At 48.4% G+C, this 20,260-nt stretch overlaps 1 protein-coding gene across 1 annotated transcript in view; it reads right to left on the bottom strand.

Annotated features, from left to right (window-relative positions):
- Positions 1–9,186: 9,186 nt before the first annotated feature.
- Positions 9,187–20,260, bottom strand: part of NOTCH2 (notch receptor 2) — a 135,222-nt gene continuing 124,148 nt past the window's right edge. The window contains exons 28-33 of the mRNA XM_037906217.2: positions 17,781–17,877; positions 17,169–17,337; positions 14,823–15,115; positions 14,256–14,403; positions 13,535–13,632; positions 9,187–12,864 (exon numbers count right to left, since the gene is read on the bottom strand). Of these exons, the coding sequence (XP_037762145.1) occupies positions 11,518–12,864; positions 13,535–13,632; positions 14,256–14,403; positions 14,823–15,115; positions 17,169–17,337; positions 17,781–17,877 (2,152 nt within the window). The 3' untranslated portion in view covers positions 9,187–11,517. The remainder of the gene's footprint in view (positions 12,865–13,534; positions 13,633–14,255; positions 14,404–14,822; positions 15,116–17,168; positions 17,338–17,780; positions 17,878–20,260) is intronic.

Below are 20,260 nucleotides of genomic sequence, written 5' to 3'. Positions count from 1 at the left end.
ATGATGCAAATTGTATTGCACAAACAGGAAGGTTGAAAGATATAATCACTTCACCAGGATATAACTTTTGGATTTTAAGAGAAATTGCTTAGAAAGGGGGATCCAATTGATAGTCAGGGCTGATAATGAAATACAATCCATGAAATGAATCAAACCCTCGAACTAATGAAGAAATTTGTTATACACTGATGCCGTCTACTGGATATTGCCAGAAGCAGCAGAGGAAGTAAGGAAGCTGAAAGACAAGAGCCATTTGGTTAATGGCCAATAGGAATCAGAGGGTTGCCCCCAGCAAGCTCTGAAATCAAGGAATTTACAGCTGAGATCAACTTGTGGAACCCCAGAGCCTGCTGAGTTCCCATGATTCTTCCAGGGTCACAGAACTAAGCAGAGCTCGCTGAGCCCTGTGTGGAAAGAACTCTCCCCCATTCCAGGGTTACAGGATAAGAAGTGCTGAGATTTCATTTCAGACTGTACTACTTCTGCTATTCTTTAATATAAATAAGTGAAGTTACCTGTTTAGTCTACACTATCTAGTGAACATCAAGCAGCCGTACAGTATTTTAGATTGTAACTAATGCTGTATGAACATTTTCCTTTATAAGTCCAAGCAAATTGGCCAAACAGAGATCTGAACCAAAACTTTAACCAATCGCTTTTAATAGTCTAAATTTGTCCCTTTCAGAGCAAACCATTAACATGTTGCACTGTCTCCCAGCTTCAAAAACAAACCTGCTGCTGTCTTTTTTTGTAGCATCTGTACTTTCCAGCACCAGGCAGTCAACAGAGTGACGCTAGCAGAGGGAGCAGAAGACAAAAGCCAAGTATGGGTAAGATCAGAACCATGTTTTCAAATTACAGATGAGCGGAGTGTACAGGATGGAATCATATTTCGAGGACACAGAGCTGCTGTCCCCACCTCACTACATAGGGATATTATGCAAACAGTACATGCCTCACACCTGGGCATTGATAGCCTGCTGATACAAGCTCTAGAGTAGGTTTACTGTCTAGGAATGAATACACAGCTCTGTCCCTTGGTAGACACCTGCCGGTAGTGTGAGAACCACCAGCAGAAAGAGACTGTTACCACAGGAGCTGCACCCCCGACCATGGGAAAAGGTGGGAGCCAACTTATTTCCCTTCAAGGAAAAGCAGTCCTTGATTACAGTGGACTACAGTTCTGATTTTTGGGAGGATGATGTCTTGTCTGATACAAGAAGTAAGTCAATGACTGGCAAATGGAAGGCCCACTTTGTGAGAGGCCTGTATTCACCGACAATGGACCTCAGTTTGCCTCAGAAGCAGTCAGGGAAATTGGACTCAAAGGGGTGTTTGACCACCACACCTCCCTCCCTCCCTCCCCAGCTACCTATGGACTAATGGGAAGGTGGAATCTTCTGTGAAAATAGCCACAAGACTATTTGTTACACGAGGCTGTTTCTTCTGGTTCAGTCATCTGGCTAGCATTGTTGGCACACAGGAATACCCCATCACAGGGTGCCAACACAGTCCAGAGCAGGCACAGATGGGTCAATGGACCAAAGCCCTCCTACCAATGAGGAGATGCCTGTTGTAGCTAGAAGGATGAGGATACTGCTGTGATGGCCAACAATCAGAGCATGCAGGTGCTAGAGTACGACAGGTCAGCCAAGGACCTACCGGCCCTGGAGACAGGCACTCGTGTGAGGATCCAGCCATTAGAGAGACACCAGAAGGAGAAGCCTGAAGGAGCTGTGAGGGATGCAGTGGCACCCAGGTCATATGAGGGGACTACACCAGAAGGAGTCCTTTGAAGGAATGGGAGACATTAGCCAGCAGACACAGTTCCCAGAGACTGCCTCCAGAGACCATACCAGAATGGAGAGCCAATACCCTCCGGATGCCAGCCACGCAGGGAGGGAGGAGACTCCACAGAAACAAAGTTTGCTAGACTTGGAAACAGAAGACAGAGACAGGTCACTGCTCGTGTGGTCACCGGTTGAGGAGCTCACAGTCTCTGAAAGACTATGTAACCAGCTGAGTCTGTGGCAAAGATGAGACTCCAACTTCGCTCTGTGTTAGGAACCTCTGGCTAAAGCCACATGGGGGGTGGGCATCACTTATTTGTGTTTAATGTTTATATTAAAATGGTTGTAATCAGTGAACTGGAGTCAGAGGGCCTTTGCTCCCTGGAGGGGCTGTTATTGACGGGACACAGTGGAACAGGGAAGCAATTCAGCCACATGGATGGAGCAGGGGACAGGTTTAATAAAGTTTAATTTGCTCAACCTAACCTGCGTTTAGCATTCAGCTTCAGCTCTGCGAATTCCCATACAGACTTCCCCTTCCTGCAGAGAGCTTTGAAGGGCTAGGACTGGCACTCTGGTCTCCTTCCAGGGACAGCAGCCTGCTCAGGGCAAGGCCAATACTTGATGACACAGGACAAACATCAATGAATTGTTTAATACACCCACGAGCCCAACCAGGAAGTGGGGCCTGGCAATTCCACACATTCACACACTTTATTGGGGTGGCTGGAAACTCAGCCAGCCTGCCACCCTCAAGAGAGAGTACCTGACAGACTAGCATCCTGTGACTGGCGTTTGTGAAGGTCTGAGAGAGCCAGGAACAAAGACCCACTACATGTGATACAACACCACAACATTAGCAGAGATTAAGAACAGTCAGAACAGCAGCTCTGTTTAACACTGGGGCCACTTTAAAGGGACTGGATTTGGACACCTGGCATCTTCTTACAGTTGGAAGAATCAATGCAGCTGAGGTTCTCCGGGGCAGCCTTCAGAAGCCTGCAGGCCGGGGCCCTGTGACAGAAGAAGCTGGCCAGTCTTCCCATTGTGTGTTTCTACAACGCCTAGTACAGTGCGGTCCTGGCCCATGGCGGGGCTCCAAGACGGTGCCACCATACCAACACATCCGGCTGAAGAGACCTGCACTTCAGCTCTCCAGTGCTTAGAGATTTAGGCACATGGCCATTTACAGGCTGAAGTAGCGGGGCCAGAAATCCCATGAAGTGCTGTCTTGCTGAGCACGCAGCCTTAACTCTCTGATTGCAACAGCTGGCTACTATTGAGTCAAGTCCTTATTAACTTCTCACAGTAAGTGTGACAAGTGTCTGGGGAACAGGATTGCAAAGGGCTGAACAGAACCTGATCGCTCAGGCACACAGGAAGCTGGCGGAATGAGCTTGGAGGGAATGTGTCAGCAAGCCAGATGGGGAAGCTCAGGGAGTTAAGTGGTTTGCATGGGAAAAGTTCACAGCAGACCACAGACCTCTGCAAGCAGAAAGTTACACAAACTGTGCAGGGAGAACTAGGTAAGTGTCAGAGAATCAAACAGTCATGGCGGAAATTCACAGTTCTCTTCGTTAAACTCTAATGCCAATAAGGGAAATGGATACTTGAGGGCTCTCTTCCCTTGACCCTCAAGGGCCATGCCAAAGTAGTTTGCCTTAGTGCTGGGGCTCCAATCACCAACCGGTGCCCCAGTGGACTAAGGAGCCTAATGAAAATGGTGATATTTGCACAGTGGGGCCTGGCCCACGATTAGGGCTCTGAGACACTATGATAATACAAATAATTAATAATAATACCCTGCTTTAAATGATATATTTCTAGATATTCTAGAAATATCCAATTCCATGGGGCTTTTAAAACCAGCAATCTCCTCCTTTCCTTGGGCCAGCCGTACCATTATGTACAAAACTGTGACTATCTGGGGAATCTGTACATGTGCAATTTACGAACTCTGTGGGAGATCACGAACTCTGTATCTTTACCCAAACTGCAAACTCCATTTTAATATGCAGTTTAAATTGTATTCTCTGTTCTCTTACCTCCATGGTAGGCTGAAATACCAAGGGGTGGTGACCCTGCTAGCAAGGAAGGGTCACATTTTCCCAGAGCTCTAAGAAAATTTTAACTTAAATTCCATGTGCACAAAAATACAAAACAACACGAGTCTCTGTCCCTGATAAACAAGCCATTTCAAATGTCAGAAAAAAGCACAACAGCCACAGATAGGCTCTGGCAAGACGTAGTGAAACTGGCTCAGCTTTGATAGGATGCCACCAAATCCAGCCCTTTTGGATCAAAGTTTCCTCTTTCATCCCAACAGTAGCTGTGCTATGGAAACCTGCAGCCTCTCCACTAGTATCACCAGTCGCAGTGTTATAGAGCGTCACTGATTTCTCAGCGGCTGGTGGCTGCAGAGCAGATTGCAGAAGCCCACTGGAGAGTGAACAGTCCAGAGTCCATCTGGATGGCCAGAATATGGAACACACGAGTAATGGAAAAACTGACACGTGAAGAAAAGGAGCCTTCCTTGAAACGTGCCCCCCTTTTTTAGAATGCTCTGCAAAGGAATTCTCACTTTCCTCCAGGCCACAGAGACTGCGCTACATACAACATATAGAAACTGAAGGGGGAAATGGGTGGTAGTAAAATAAGCTTTAACAGTGAGTTCATCTTTTCAAGTGGGCTGTCCTCAGGATTTGACTCCACAAACTGCTGAGCGGCTGCAATTCGCCACCACAGGAGCTGCAGGTGCTGTCTCAGCATTTGGCCCAAGGAGGGTACAACTGAAAAGGCTGAGACACTGTAACAGCCTTCATAGAAAAACAATGAGAGTCTAGCATCAGGGCCAGCTCTGAGAGAACACAAAGTCTGCCTGCTGAGCACTGCCCAAGCATCAGCTGGGAGAGGGATGAATCCTTTAGATTACTGCCTGGGTGGGACCAGAACTTGCGGTGGCTCTGTTCCATTTCCTGGCAGACCACACAGACTGGACCGTGTGTGCGTATATTGTGGGGCTGCCGGAGTGCTGCACAAGTGGATGAATTCCCAGCTCTTCCTTACCTTGCCTCTTCTCCCTCCTTTGTCTATCTCCGAGGAGGAAAGGAAGTAGTGGGGGAAAGAGGGGATGGGTTGTCTTGGGTCACTAATTCCAAGTCCCAGGAGATTTCTCTGCAGCTCTAAGCTGCAGGGAGCCAGCTAGACTCAAGATCTAGCTTACAGAGAAGGAAAAGGAAGATAGCTTCCATACTTTGCTTAGAGGCAGAGAATTCCAAGGAAGTCCAAAGTCCCAGAGCCCAGAACTGGTTCTGCATTCCAAGGGGGAAGAGAGTCCTGGACATCCAAAGATCTAGAGCAAACAGCAAGTTACTCTTTCTTTAAAGGGGTCTGCTTCATTGACTGCTTGTGGCTGGAATACTAAGACTTACTGTACTTATGTTGGAAAACTCTAAACTCTCCACGTGTTGAGTCCCCACCGAATTACTAACGCAGTGGGGAACTTGCCAGGGTTTAGGATTTGAAGAGTCACACATTGTATTAGTATTAAAAGGCCTCTCAGACAGCAAAGCGAGGAGGCTGCTTCCAAGTCCACCAAAGAGCCCTCCACCTATGAGCCGGGAGGACTAACAAATACAACGAGGGGAACGCGGAGGCACTTTTGAAAACACACCGATGTTCAAAAACAAAATGAAACCTTTGGGTTTGTTTTTGCCACAAAAGAAGTGTGTGAAATCTTAGTGGAGACCGGCAAAGGGAGCTCTTACCTTTACTGGGGATGAAGCAGTCGTACTCACTCTGACATGAGGTTCTCCATGAGGAAGCAGGGGAGGCAGCACCACAGGAAGCAGTCATTGCTGTGGGCCAAGTCCGTGGCTCTGTTGAACTTATTGGGGCCACTAATACTGTTCATCAAAGTGAGGAAGGGTCACGCAATCTGGCTTTGTACCGCTGGATTCAAGACAGGTAATGGCTCAGAGAAAAGGAAGCCATGAAACCATGGGTGGTTACACTGGATAGGGATGGTCTACAGTGGAAAACTGATTACTTCCAGGAATTTCATAGCTGAAATATGGGAGAAATACAGCACCTGGAGGATTCCTGGAAACCTCTCAGAGAAGTGGCTGGTTAGTTGTCTCTTCTAGAAGATAACACTGCTGTTTTGTTTGACTATCAAACCCTGACCATGACTCCTATCACCCTTATCACTGTGGGGTGATATTACATGGTTACCAGTTTCAGCATGTCACGATAAGCTGATTTCCTTTGTTTTCTTTCTCAGCTCTTCCCTGGAGGGAGGGTGAAAGGGCTTGAGGTAACTCACAGGAAGGAATTCCCAAGTGCGCCTTCCTGGGTTCTCAAAAGTGGGGGAGTGGGTTTGTACTGGAGTGGTGGCAGCATCTACCCATCCAAGCTCAGAGAGAAGCTGTGACTTTGGGAGTTTAATACCAGCCTGGAGTGGCCAGTATTAATTTTTAGAATACTTGTGTGCCCTCACCTTCTGCACTCCAAGTGCCAGAGTGGGGAATCAGCCTTGATACTGCTCCAGCCCACCGTAACTAATGTCTTCTCTTGTCGCCAAAAAGGACCATTATTACCACCTTCGATACCATCTAAAAGACTGTCAAACAAAGGGTTTTTCCCCTTCTAAAAACTCTATCAAGCTGAAGGGCACAAAGGATGCTGTTAAAATGAAAGCCTTATTTAATCCTTTACATTTCAAATGCTTTAGCTCTTTTCTCTTCCTTTCTGTATCTTTAATAAAAGGATTTGTAATGGTGTGTTTGCCATGGTACTAAGCAGGCTGAGGTCTGTGTATAAAGCCCCAAACCTTGTATAAAACTGTTTAATGCTGTACAGTGACTGGATTATGTTAACACCTTTGACCCAGATAGTCCATCTAAATTAATACAACAGTAGCAACTAATACAAGTAGACCCATCAACATCCGTGATTCTACTCAGGATAAGACGCCACCCAACAGGAGTAAGGCTGGAAAAACCAGGCCTTGAATATCAATATATCCTTCAATTTTCAGGTCTTCACTTCAGCTTACTTGCTCTTGAATGGAAAAGGAACACACATTTTTTTGAAGAGCACAAGACACACCAGGATAAAACACGACCCCAGAGGTGAACAAAATGGTACTGTAGGAGGCAGATGGCCTGCTGGTGACAGCACAGGCAGGGGAATCACTAGACTCACAGAACCCCTATTTTACGAACTGATTGAGGAGTTAATAAAATTGAAAAGTTCATAAAATCCAACATTTCAAAACGACAGTAGTTATGTTGCATAAATTGCAGAACAGTGCACAGCATCGCTTTCTTCTTGTTCTCCAAACCACAGCAAAGCAACTTGCAATGCACTGAGGCATGAGACTGCAAAGGAACATTGGCTTGCTCTTCATCGACATCACTTTCATTACGTGATTGTCTCCACCATCCGGGGATAACTTCTTCATATAACTAGTTGTTGGTGAGATCGAGCTTCTCCTGCACTATCCCCTCTGCCACAGGCTTCTTCTGAACCAGGGCAAGTTAGTTCGCCACTCACTGCCTCAGTTTCCTCACTTGTATGGTGGGAATGATAATTCTTGCCTCTCTCACCTGGGGATGAGATGCTTTGACATTCTCAACTGGAAGGAGCTGTCTAAAGTACAAATCATTATGGGCCCAGATGTACCTCGTACATCCATGCATGTAGTCCCTTCTACACTACTTTTTCTGTCATGAAGATCCCACTGGGCTGGCTGATGGATGCACATCATCTCCTCACCATCCCGTCTTTTTGGTCTGTGTTTGTACCGCGCCTAGCACAATGGGCTCCTGGTCTGTGACTAGGGCTCCTATGCACTATAGTAATGGAAATAAGAACACTACTACAACTACCTGGGTAAAAGATATTATAACATGGGAAGGTGTGATCCAAGGACTGGAAGCCTCTGGATGCCAACTGGCAGAGGGCATGGAGTACACAGATCCTCTGGGTCCCCCAAAAGAATACCATGTAAGGTCTCTAATGAAAGCCTGTGTCACACTGATCATCATAATCATTGCGAGATGTATGGATGGAAAATGGGAGTTATGGATATACACTGAAAGCTATGGTCTCGAGGCCTCGTAGTTAAAGGTAGGTCATTCAAAGGTATTGTGCCCAGTGATAAACTTCTCCAGACAGGAGGTGGGAGATGCTTACCTCCCCTGTGCACTATTGTGTCTTACAAGAAGTCTATTAGCATACTGAGTTACATGCTAATGAAGAGCTGGCAGAAAGAGGTAAACAGTGGAGGGGGGTACCCTTTTTTCAGGTGAAGCTCAAAGGTCTGGTATATCTGGGTGTATAGAGACATACCCTCACATCCTTCTCTCTGCAAAGACAGGCTGCCAGTGAGCTTAATCTTATGAAAGGGAGATCTCAGCCATCCTAGCTGAAAATGCTGGGAAAAGGAGTTGGGGTAAACGATCCCACCAGAGGCAGGGGAATGTCTTGAGAGTTATGTTTAGGCTTTAGAAAGCATATTATAATTGCGTTTTATATGTAGCCATTTGTTTCCAATATTCTTACCCACTATCACTTGACTCTCTGTCTGTTGATGATAAACTGATTCTTGTTTTCACTAGAGAGAGAGACCGCGCGCGCGAGAGAGACAGCGAGCAAGCTGTGTGTTAAGCAGAGCGGGGATCCTGAGTTGAATCTAGTAAGCTGGTGTGTGCTGTTTCTTTGGGAGGAGAGAATCAGAGCTCTGTGTGTGTTCAGTGAACCGGGGGCTGGGCACTGCAGAGGGATGCTTGGGGATGGCGTGTACCTATCGCTAACCTGTACAGAGAGCGAGGCCTGCAGAGGCCTGGCAGGCAGTGCTGGTGCTGCCAGAGGCTGGCGTTTTCAGGGAGCTGATCCACAGTAGGCATAGACATGATGTCCTCATGCCAAGGGCAGGTGGTGGTGAGGTGCCTCACAATCCTGGGTACCCCTGAGACGCGTCATAGGACACCCCATCCAGGACAGAAGCCCTTTTTTAAGGAGGATCCCAAGTGCAGCTGACACCAGGGTGGTTGGGAATGGATGGGCCTAGTTTCCTGCCAATCCCTGGCTGGGGATCTGTGGGGTTTGGGTACTGGCCACAGGGTCTGTTGTGCAGTGATGGTGGTGCCCTTCCTAACACCAGTCTGGGAGAAGTCTGACGGGAACCTTGGAGATTTCCTCCCCCTTAGGAGGGGATAAGGGTTTCATCAGGGGAGGTGTGAACACTGAATACTGTGTGGGCTCTTTGTGCCCTGGCCCGAGATGGAAGTACAGGGGACACCATGCAGAATTGGCTGAGTGAGACCATGTATAAGTTCGGGCAGAGTGGCAGCTCGAGCTATGGCAACGAGTGAAAACACCGGTGCGCAGACACTGGACGTATACTCTTTATTTTGGGGATAAAAAATGCTTATACATTTTGTAGCAATTATTTTCATAATAGACCTTTTTTTTAAATGTAAAAATAAGCACATATTTTCCTGTTATTACTGTAGGAAAATGCTGCTGTGTGAATGGTTACTGCTTATGAGATAAAATACCACCTTAAGGAGATCTCAGCTTTACCAGAAGTATAAAAGAGGCAGAAAGGGACATCGTTCGAACACACCAGATGCAAAGAACATACCTGCCTTGAAATGGCTGCCAAAGTTTAAAAGGCACTTGGGGTTATTTAGGGCTAAAAGGCAAAAGCCCTTGGTTTCTTTGGCATTATTTAAGCAATCCTTGATTATTTCAGTCCCAAGCCCCCAAAAGGCTGAGTTCTATCTCCTTCACAGTACACATCTCAGTGTGGGCGGGGAAGAGAGGCTGTGTGCATCAAAAAGCATTAAACAAAAGAATCAACAACTTCAGCCCAGAAAGGTGGCCCACGGAATGATTCCTGCCAGGGCCCTGCCTTCACGTACCTTTGAGTCAAAAATCAAAAGAAAATGCATTGTGCTCCTAACTTTACTAGGACAAAAGTATCACTCGAAATACTGTACCTGGTAAAATGTGCAGTAACTGCTGCTCAGAGAGGAGCAGACTCCCTGTCTTTTGTTGGCAGCAAAATAGTGCTCAAAAATCTCCTTGGAATGTTCATTTGCAGGGATCTCCTGAAGAGGTAGAATTAATGCGACTTCTAGGAATTTACACTTCTATCCTTGACTTGTCCAGAGCCCTGCAGGGAAGTGTTCTCACAGGGCAGTACAGAGATCTGGACAAGAGGAGAAGCAGCTCTGTTGTCCAGTTAAGGCTCGATGAAAGCTGGGTTTTGTAAACCCACTAAAAATTTAGAGGAAGCTGCAGTATAATTCCTACTTGTCTTGTGGGATCACATGGGCAACAGCATCACAAGTGTGCAGTTTTGGTATGTGCTGAAGCATATTGCAGAATCAATGAATCCATCTGCTCAGATGTTTCAGATGATGGTTTCTGAACTATTTGGTCTCCAACTTAACCAACTTCCAATTTTAGATGAGGTGCAACTAACTAAAGCCTAGGAAGAAGACTCTAGCATTCTTGCCTTCTAGTGGACAGCACTATATTAGGCTGTTCTGATCACCTCCAAAGGGCATAAAAGGGGCAATATGCCCTATCCCCAGGATTGAGGGTCACATTAACACAGGTGAATGGTACAAAAGGACAAATATGCTGCATATACATGATTACAACCTTGCCACCTCATGATACGCACAGAGAGACACAACACCCAACCTGCAAGACTCGAGAGCACCACAGTCAAACACCTTTGACTCTTAGCTGTGATACTGTGTAATGGGATCAGGAATTTGTGGTGTGAGGTCAGGAAACTTCCTCATGCTTAAGCTGAGGGTTTTCCTAAACTATGGCTTCTTTTCTGGGCAGTTTCCTCTTTGAGAAAAGGTGCCTCTGTGGGCTGGCTCTGAGCCCTGGCATTCACGGCAGAGTAGTGTGAAGGAGGGGTCTGACTTGGCTGTGGAAGGTGGGAGCGTGGAGGGTAGAAGCTGAGGTAGAAGTCTGACCAGATATTCGGAGGAGGAGAATGCCGTGTAGACTTGTCTGAGAATAAGTCAGGGGCTGCCTGCTGGAAGAGTCAACATTGTACAAGCACTCATGTAGGCGAGGGTTCAGGAGGGCCTAGGCACTGCATTAGGGAAGAGCTAGGCAGTGGCGGGAGGTGGCTCTAGACAGCTGTCCTCATGTCTATGGGGGCGATTTGGTTAATGGACAGGGGGAGTTCAGGACATTGGTCTAGGGGAGCCATGGGAGGGTGATAGCTCAGATCACAGTCAGAACCAATAGTTGTGGGGAAAAGGGAAGAATCTGGGATGGTACCAAGGGGGTGTCAGAAGAGCAATAGGGTAAAATTACAGTTATTTGAGGTTGACTATGAGGAAGCTGTAACCAGAAGAAGGATTAAGCTGAGCAACAATCTCTCAAAGAAAGTGGCGGAATAAGTTTAAAAGCAGACTGGACAAAGTCTAGAGAATATCATATAGAGAGCAATCACGCACTAGTCCCTGGGGAACTGGCTAGAGGTGGCCCAACACGTCTTCCCAATCTCCAGCTTCTCTGATTCGGGAAGCGTAAAACCTACAGCAATCACAGTTCTTCCAACGGAAGGCGGGTGGTGGATGGGCGCATTCAGACTTTTGAACACTAAAATGGTTCTTCATTTCCATCCTGGGTGACTGTCATGGGAACTGCAGTCAGCTCAGCTTCAGCAGCCATTTTAACCTCTTCAGGCATAAACCTGCATGTTGCTCCGCTGCTGCTCTGACATATGTGCTGCAGGCCCTCGCTGGTTGCTGCCGAGGCTGGGGCTGGTGGCCACATCAGACCAATCTGAGGCAGAGTGTGGGGACGAGCTTGACCATTGATCAGGTGACTCAGGTGATGGAGTCAGATATGGGTGTTCCCCTGGCAAGTGCCTGGTATGGCTGGGAGTCCTCTCTGTGGCAGAGGAGGAGTAGCTGTGCTGAGATGGCGGAGTGGGGTACTTTCCCACTGAGCTCTGAAACTGGTGATAGGCTGGGAGGTTTGTCTGAGCTACTTGTCCATCCTGCTGAGGGATCACTGCCATGGGAAAGGAGGCACTTGGCAACTGAGCTAGATCTGGTACCTGGTACATGGAACTAAGAGGACCAGCTATATTCTGAGCACAGTTTACCTGTGCCTGCTGGGGCATTGCCTGCTGGTTTATGCCACCTTTGGGAACCAGCTGGAAAGTCATAATAGGTGGCAGTGACACTCTGGAGACTCCGCCGTGCTTCACATCGGTTTGAATCATGCCACTCTGCTGAGGCATGCTGGGGTGAGAATGCACTACCTGGGGGACCATGCCAAACATCTCATTATACTGGGATTCATTCATTTCCATACGACTCATCCATTCAGCAGAAATGTTAACCGGCCTGAGCCGATCGAGCCCACAGTTTGGAGGGGTGATTCTGTGCTGAGAAAGCAGCTGGCTGACTGAAGGAAGCATAGTGCTGGATCCACATCCCAGGGGCTGCAGCTCATGGAGGTTGGAGAAGGACATGGTGTGCGCAGCCTGTACTGATGTGGCAGCGTGCTGCGTGTGTGGGGACGAAGGTAAAACCCCTGGCGATGGCATCACGGGAGATGGTGTTGGTTCAGATACAAAAGCATGGGGGGATTCCAGGGAATCAACTGGTGAGAGGGTCACTGAGCTCTCAGAAAACTGCCCCTTGCTTTCACTCACAGATTTCTTCCCCTTCCTCTTTGCATCCTTGGAGAGATTGGTGGGCACCAGGCCCTTGGCACTTGGTTTTCTTGGCTTCTTGCTCAAGGAAGCATGTTTCAAATTGAGGAAGGATCTATTTGGGCCACAGATCACTGGTGAGAGGGCTGAGCTCAGCATGGTGCCAGGATGCCCAGAAGGGCTATGGGTCAGGTTGTACTCATTCAGAAGGTGCACGATGTCATGGTGCATCCGGTCCTGTGCCACATCTCGGGGAAGGCGATCCATGTGGTCTGTGATGTCTCGATTGGCAAAATGGTCCAACAGGATTTTAGCTGCTTCAAAACTCCCTTCCCGTGCTGCCAGGAAAAGCGGGGTCTCCTCCTGAAAACACAAAGAGGAGACATCTCAACAGCTTTTGTGATTACTGTGGATCTAGGGGAAACAATGTCGACTGAGCAAGGGGCAATAGGAGGAACTGCAATCTGTGAGTGTGGAACAGAGCTGGAATACTCCACACACAAAATTCACTACAATTCCACTGAGAGAATCCACGGGACAGGAACTAGCCAGCATGGCTACAGGAGGGACTGCTCAGTGAACTATGGGAGAAATAAACTCCCTGCATTGGAAATAGGGGAGTGGGAAGGGAACCAAACAAGAATACAGTCAGCAAAGGCTTGTATGGGAAAGAAATGAGCCCCCAGCTGAAAGAATGGCCTGTCGTTAGACACTGGACTGGAATGTGGGAGACCTGGGTTCACCTGTGAACCAGTCTGAGTCCTGGCTAAGAGGGAGTGAGAAGTGGGACTTGAGGTCAATAGGAGCTTCTGGGTACCTGGCACTTTTGAAGAGTCAGGTCACTTAATTCTTAAGTGTAGATTTAGAAGCCTTGCTTCAAGCACCTAGTTTTGAAAAATCTTGGCCTAAATCATTTCCAATGGCAACGGCCCAGCTGCAAAGCATGGAGCTAGTTGGAGAGAGACGGGGCTGAGTGACCAGCGGTGCAGACCATGTGTGAAGGGACACCCCTACTGAGCATACACAGCTGTACCTTGTTGTCCTGCATGTCTCTGTTGGCTCCGTTTTTCAGCAGCACTAATGTTGCCTCCACATTGTTAACAGCAGCAGCCCAGTGAAGAGCCGATTTACCTATGGGGAAATTCAGTCCCTTCAGCAACAAACCAATGAGCATAGTGGGAGAGGTGTAATGCAGCATCCCCAGGGAACAGCTGAGCCTGGCAACCTACAACTCTTCCCAGTGCAGTAGTCAGCCCTGCAGCCTCCATGATGTGCTACACCTTGGTATTACCACCTGTGATACACCCATCTGTCCCCACAAAGCTGCAGAAAGTCCTAGCAGGCCCTCCATGACACCCAGAACGGCCAGGCGCGTTGCAGAAAGTCTCAGTCCAACCTCCCATGAGACTCCATCTCACTACCTGCAATGGGACAGCCTCTCCAGGAGTCTCATGTTCTGTACGCTTGTGAGATGCTGCAGAAAGTCTCAGCACAACCGTCACCACTGTCCCCCTGCACAACTCTCTTCCATACATTTCAGGCATCTCCAAACAACCCACCCTATGTTGGCCAGTCATTCTGCAGTGTGCTGCACTTAATCACCACAAAACCCACCTGTGCAGGATACCCTCTACCCTGTTTATTCTTCTAGCTCCAGTGTCATTAATAGTGCAGGTTTTAGCGCCTTGTTCCCATTCTACACCCTGAGAAATGGTCTGAATACAGAAGCCGTCAACCCCCAAGCCCCGCAATACCATGATCATCCACTGCATTGACATCAGCCTGACAGTTGATCAGCTCGGCCACCATTCCTTCCACAGCCAGTCGGGCAGCCAGAATTAGTGGGGTTGTGCCATCGTTCATCCGCACATCCAGGTCCGTCACTCTGTTACGGATCAGGATCTGAGGTACAGGGGAAGAGTGATTTTTCAATTCCATTAAGAAACAAGACTGAAAATTAATCAGAAACTTCAGAGAAATGTTGTATTCACGTAGCAATATCAGGACTGAAATATGAGGACTCAGAATAGGCAAGATATTAACAAAAAAGCAAGTGAAAACTGAATAATTACATGCAACATAATTAGGTGTGTGTGGAATCCTGAGTTACTAATATCAGAAAAAACTAGACCTACAAAGAACCTTCATCCTTTTACCCTTGGTCCAATGCATTGCTCACAGTCTGAGAGCAGCATGGCCAAGGACACAGTACATGCCCAGATGCATCCTTCTGGGTGTGCAGGCAGATGTGCCATGCATTGCAGGTGCCTAACGCCACTATCTCAGCTAGTGTCCTAAAAGGGATTCCTTAAATGGTTTACCTGGAAGACACCCTGTGCATCAGCTGCCACAGCTGCATGAAGGGGAGACCGGCCCATGTTGTCTCGTGCATTAGCATCAGCACCAGCGTCTAGTAAGCGTTTTGCTGCATCTGCTCTTGAATAGCGGGCTGCTAAATGCAGTGCCATCTCCCCAGTACGGTCTGTTTGGGCCTGCAGGTTGGCACCTTGATAAATCAAGTCTGTTATTATATTTGCTGAAGAATCTTCCATTTCTTCATCTTCGTCGGAGCTGCCCACACGGAGAGATGCCAACATGAGTGGAGTGCACCCATCTGCAACAGAAGAGAAGTTTGAATGGTAACACCTGTATAACAGCAAAGGAAAGCAGATTGTGCCTGTTCCTAGCACCATATATCCTCTCCTTTTGTGCACTTGCACTGGGCCAGTGACAATCCCTTCCTTCCACGTCGGCACATGCAGCTCCCTTTTACCTGTTTGTGCTGTGTTATGCTGTTCACATTTGGAAGGCTTTCTTCCCAACCACAGGGCTAGGAACTTAGTTCAAATGAAAGCTTAGAGACTGCAGAATCCGATTGTTTAGGCCCCATGCTCACCAAGGAAACTTTCCTGCTCATAACCGTTTCCCACTTAGTAGCTATCACAGGGGTCAGAAAGCAAATATGATGATGTTACAATAGCAATAAAAGAAGGGGGATCCAATAATCATTAAAATTGATGGAAAGATTTCCATACATTGGGATGAGAAAACTGGACCAGGCCCTGAGTAAGAACGTCACAGAACATGCCGCAGATATTACAGTATACGAATGAAAATGATCTTTAGTGCTGTACTAGCCAGAATAAAAGTCAGAGCCAATTCTCTTGCTCCCAGGAATCACTTCAGCATAGAACAGATCACACAGGGCCATGCAAGCTGATGAGAGAGCTTCAACTAACCACTTCAAAGGCCAGCAGAACACTCCCAGTGCATCTAGTCAACCGGGAAATACTGGAGCATAAGGGGAAAGTTTCTTCCTAAACTTAGGTGATCACTTGATGCTCTAGTTAGGAGACTGCCAGTAACAGAAAAGATGAAAGTCACAAGGGCTGTCTGAGTTATGTGACCAAAACTGATCTTGGTACTCAAGGTGAGGACATATCAGAGAACATAAGACCACTACAGTATCAGCTGTAATATTATTCCTCTGTCCCTAGGAGACAGCAGATTGTCATATACACACAGCTGACCAAGGCTGCTTGTTAAGTAGATGTCTTCTTATTTGTGCAGATTAATGGTATAAACTCATGCTGTAATGTCAGAAGGAAATCCTTCCCCCAACTTCTACACAGACTACATGCTCTTGTGGAGTATAACCCTGCTCAACTGCCTCTCAGCAACTGCTGGCACAGATCAGTGCAGTAACACCGCTACCAGACTAGATGAGCTCTTGGTCATAGGCGTAGGAACTAGGGGTCCAGGGGATGCTACAGCACCCCCAGGTGTTACGCGGGGCCAGTAGCCCCACACCCAGGCCTCCACTCCCCAGCCCAGGGCTTGGGTCCCGGCTGCCAGCCCTGCTTCCCGGCTGCTGGCCATGTGCCTGGGGTCCCACTCCCAGGGCTCTGCTCTTGGGGTGCTGGCCCCGCTCCCTGGCCCTGTGCCCACGCACATAGCTCCTGGGGCTCTGCTCCTGGGGTCCTGGCCGCTGACCCCACAGCTGGGGCTCTGCTACTGGCCCCACATGCAGGGTCCTGGCTGCAGGCCCCATGCCCAGGGCTCCACTCCTGGCCCTGTGCCTGCCCCCAGCCTTTGCCCCCTTACCCTTGTCCGGGTCCCCCACCTCCTGGAGACATGGCACTGCTCCCAGCCCCAGCTGGGGAGAGCACGCCGACAGGGATAAGGGGGCTGGCTTTTAGCACCCCCACTGTTAAAGGGTTCCAGCGCCACCACTCTTGGTTATTTCCAGTATAGCAATTCATCCTTCATCTCTGCTGCAATGGTACCTTGACCACCACCTCTGGGAGTTTTAGTGCCTTAATGGACTTCCTAGACTGTCTTTATGTATTGTTCCTTGTCCTACCATTTTCTGATACTGTGAATTCCCTTCCTTTATTTCACGCTATACTCCAAGCAATGCAGACCATGAGTCCGTCTTCCCAGAGTCTTTTTTCTAGACTGCATAGTAGGTCTCTCTCTCTAGCCTTAGCTCTTGGTCAAACTTTGTGTAATTTTGCTGGTGTCTCTGCATGTTCTGCATCTTTACCCTGCATGAGGACTACAAGTTCTCACTGTTTTAGGTGCGGTTGTTCTAATGTTGGGAGAAGCTGGCAGGAGCCCCGGGGAGAGTTCTTTTTTCATAGCGCTACAGTTTACTCCAGACTGACCTGGCCCTCTGACATTGACATCCAGCCCATCCACTTCCTGATCCTCCTGCGGTGGTGTAAGGGCTAGAGATGGGGTCCCACAGATGTCAGCTGCTTCTAGGTGTTGCTGTGTCCACTGGCGCTGATCTACCTGCTCCTCTCCGTCTGACAGCAAAGCTTGGTCTTCAGCCTGCACAGGGAAAATAAAAGTTCATTTCAAAACCCAGTCAAATAGCAGCAGACACTTTCAACACTGGTTTTTAAAACAAGCGTCTCCATTTACACAGCGTGGCATTCTTGAAGTTGAAGTTCCCACTGTGCAAGAACTGACCTGGATTTACAAAGAGATTAGCATTGCCAAAGCTTCTCTTTTCTCCTTTAGAGTCTGGAGGTCTGTACAGGAAGGGGCTCTGGCATGAAGTGATTTTGTTCCTGTTCTGCACTGGAGCAGTTACCCTGATTTTAAGATTTGCGGTTTGGACAGTGTTAACTTTTAGGAGGTTTTTAGATGTTCAGGATTAAGGGGGTATTTTGGGGGAGGGGCATGTTACAGAAGTACCAAACCTTATCCCAGGTAGAGCAAGAAGAGTCTCAGTGGTTAGAAGGCAGTGCTCAATGCCTAGCACCTCTTACCTTTGCTCTCTTAGGCAGAGGTCCTCCATTGCCAGTCCAGTGCTCGCTGGGACTGCAGTCAGTCAAATTACCCTCTGTAGCTTGAACTGACAGATTCCTAAATAAATGGGAGAATGCGTGTCACATTGCAGACTGACAAAGTGAGAGCGGGATCACTAACACTCTAAATTTAACTAATTGTGTGTATGTGTGATGGGGCATCTGCCTCACACTGGCTGGTAAGGGGTTAATGGAGCCCTAGGGAAGCTGCATGGAAAGCAGACAATAGGAGAGGGGCTGTGCAGAAAGCAGTCAAACAGGGCCGGACAGGCCCATATAAGAAGAGCTACAGGGCAGAAAGCAAGTTCAGTTGCTCCCTGGAGCTCAAGGAGGGAGGGCTGGCTGCCTTGCAGGAGGAAAAAAAGCTAGCACTTTGGACAAGATAAGGGGAGTGAGAGCAAGCTCCTGGCTGACTGCTAGCCTGCTGAGGCCCTGAGGTAAGGACGAAGATAGTGCTGGGCTGCGGGGAAGTGGCCAGGGAAGTAGACTAAGAGGTTGGAAGGGATGCAGCATGTGACTGACATCTATAGGGTCCCTGGGTGGGGAACTGGAGTAGTGGGTCCCTCCCCCACTCGCCACTGAGGAAGTGGCTGGACAGTCAAACTGTGGTACTGTCCCCCAGAAGGGGGAGCACAGTGTATGGCACAACTGGAGGGCTGTGTCCTGAAGAGGACGCCGTGGTCCTTGGAGCGACATGGGTCCAGAAGCAGAAGTGACAGCGTGTGAGGCACCACAGAAAGAGGGCACACTGGCTAGCAGTGATGATCCCTGGGACGGCCAGCAGGCGGTGTCAGACTGGTGAGTCACACCCTGTCACTCGTGGTGGAGAATGTGGGCAGATGGTCACCCCTGATATAAGGGAAGGATAGAGGCTGCGGGGACAATTGCCCATTACAGAGATTGCAGAGACTATCTGAGAGACAATGGAGACGCAATATGTGGAAGCATGTTTTGCTGAGGGTTTATATACCTTCCCAGACTGGACTTCAAAGTCCGTGCCCCTGTGAAAAGGGGCCAAAAAGCAGCAAGGGCAGCTTCAAATCCTGCTGCTCCAGGTACTCGAAACCAACAGAGACAATGGGAGGCACAAGAGTACCTGCAGACCTATGACCCAGTTAGCAGAGCAGCAGCTGAACCTATTCAAGTTGCTGCGAAGGGGAGTCCATAGAAACTGCACGGAGCAAGAGGGGATGCAAGGCACCTGGAACAGGAAGCTAGGAGGATGCTATGCCTGTGGGCAACAAGTACACTGGAAGGCAGAGTGCCCCTACAGGGATAGGGGACCAAAACCTCACCCAGAGAACAGGAGGAAGGTAGGACCCAGGAGAGCCCCACCTGTGGGGAGAACAGGGAAGGGATGGGCGTGTTGGGCCTGTGAGCAACAGGTGCACCTGCGAAGGGAGTGTCCGGACCTCAGCTGTGGCGTCAAGACTGGCCCCGGGGAAGCGGCTAAGTAAGCGAAGGAACATGGGAGGCCCATGGCCAAAAGGAGGCAAAGGGCTTCCTGTTGATGCCATGAGGAGGGCTGTGTAAGAAATATTACCCCCTTAGGAGAAGGTGGATTGAAAAGGACTGTGTCAGAGACTGCCCAGATGGATGAGGCAGGGATGACCATGGACCTGGAAGTATGGAGAATAACATGACTGGGACAGAGGGAGCCTGACCTGCTAAGTGGGAAATACTCTCCTAGATAAACTTTAAACACTCTTTACATCTGATTTCATCACCCTTGCAAAGGTGGCATCCATAGCCTTGCATAACAGACTTCCATTGAACCTGAGACTGGTAAAGGCTTTTTGCCATCTAGCCAGGGATGAGATCTCAGAAATTGTCCTGCAGCAAGCAGGCTGGAGACCTGGTGGAATCCAGAGCGGCCCTTATGAGGGGTAGGATGTAAAATGGGATGAATGCAGATTTAACTTCAGATCTGAAGGTGGTGCAGGTCTCCTGCAGCAGTGTGAACTACCCTGCTGTTAGACTGAGCTCTTATGAGCCATTTGCCCAGATATGGATACTCCTGCAACAGATCAATCACAATCGCTTCCACACACCATGTCAATACCCAGTGTGCAGGGAAGGATCTTGCACTGTTCATTTCCTGACCACCAAGAATGTGACATGTTTCTTCCATATTGGGAGGCAAAAGCAAGCACTTTTAAGGCCGAGGGCCTAAAACCCACATGGGGCTTGTAAGCAGGGATTATGGTGCACAGAGAAGCCACGCAGAATGAGACTTTCCTCAGTTATTCATTCCATTTGGAGAAGGCCAGAATAGGGGCTAGGCTATGATTTTTTTTGTTGATGCACAATCACGCTTCATGATTTAAAATTCACAGAGTCAGACACCAACCCTGATAGGTAACATCTACTTTATCCCCTAGAGGGTAGTGCAAGACTGTTACCTACAATGGGTTTTCTGGTGCTTTATGTAATCTAGTTTT

This window comes from Chelonia mydas, chromosome 8, assembly GCF_015237465.2.
Source record: "Chelonia mydas isolate rCheMyd1 chromosome 8, rCheMyd1.pri.v2, whole genome shotgun sequence".
Classification (NCBI taxonomy): domain Eukaryota; kingdom Metazoa; phylum Chordata; order Testudines; family Cheloniidae; genus Chelonia; species Chelonia mydas.
The sequence above is the reverse complement of the archived record's forward strand: the minus strand, read 5'-3'. Positions and strand labels throughout refer to the sequence as shown.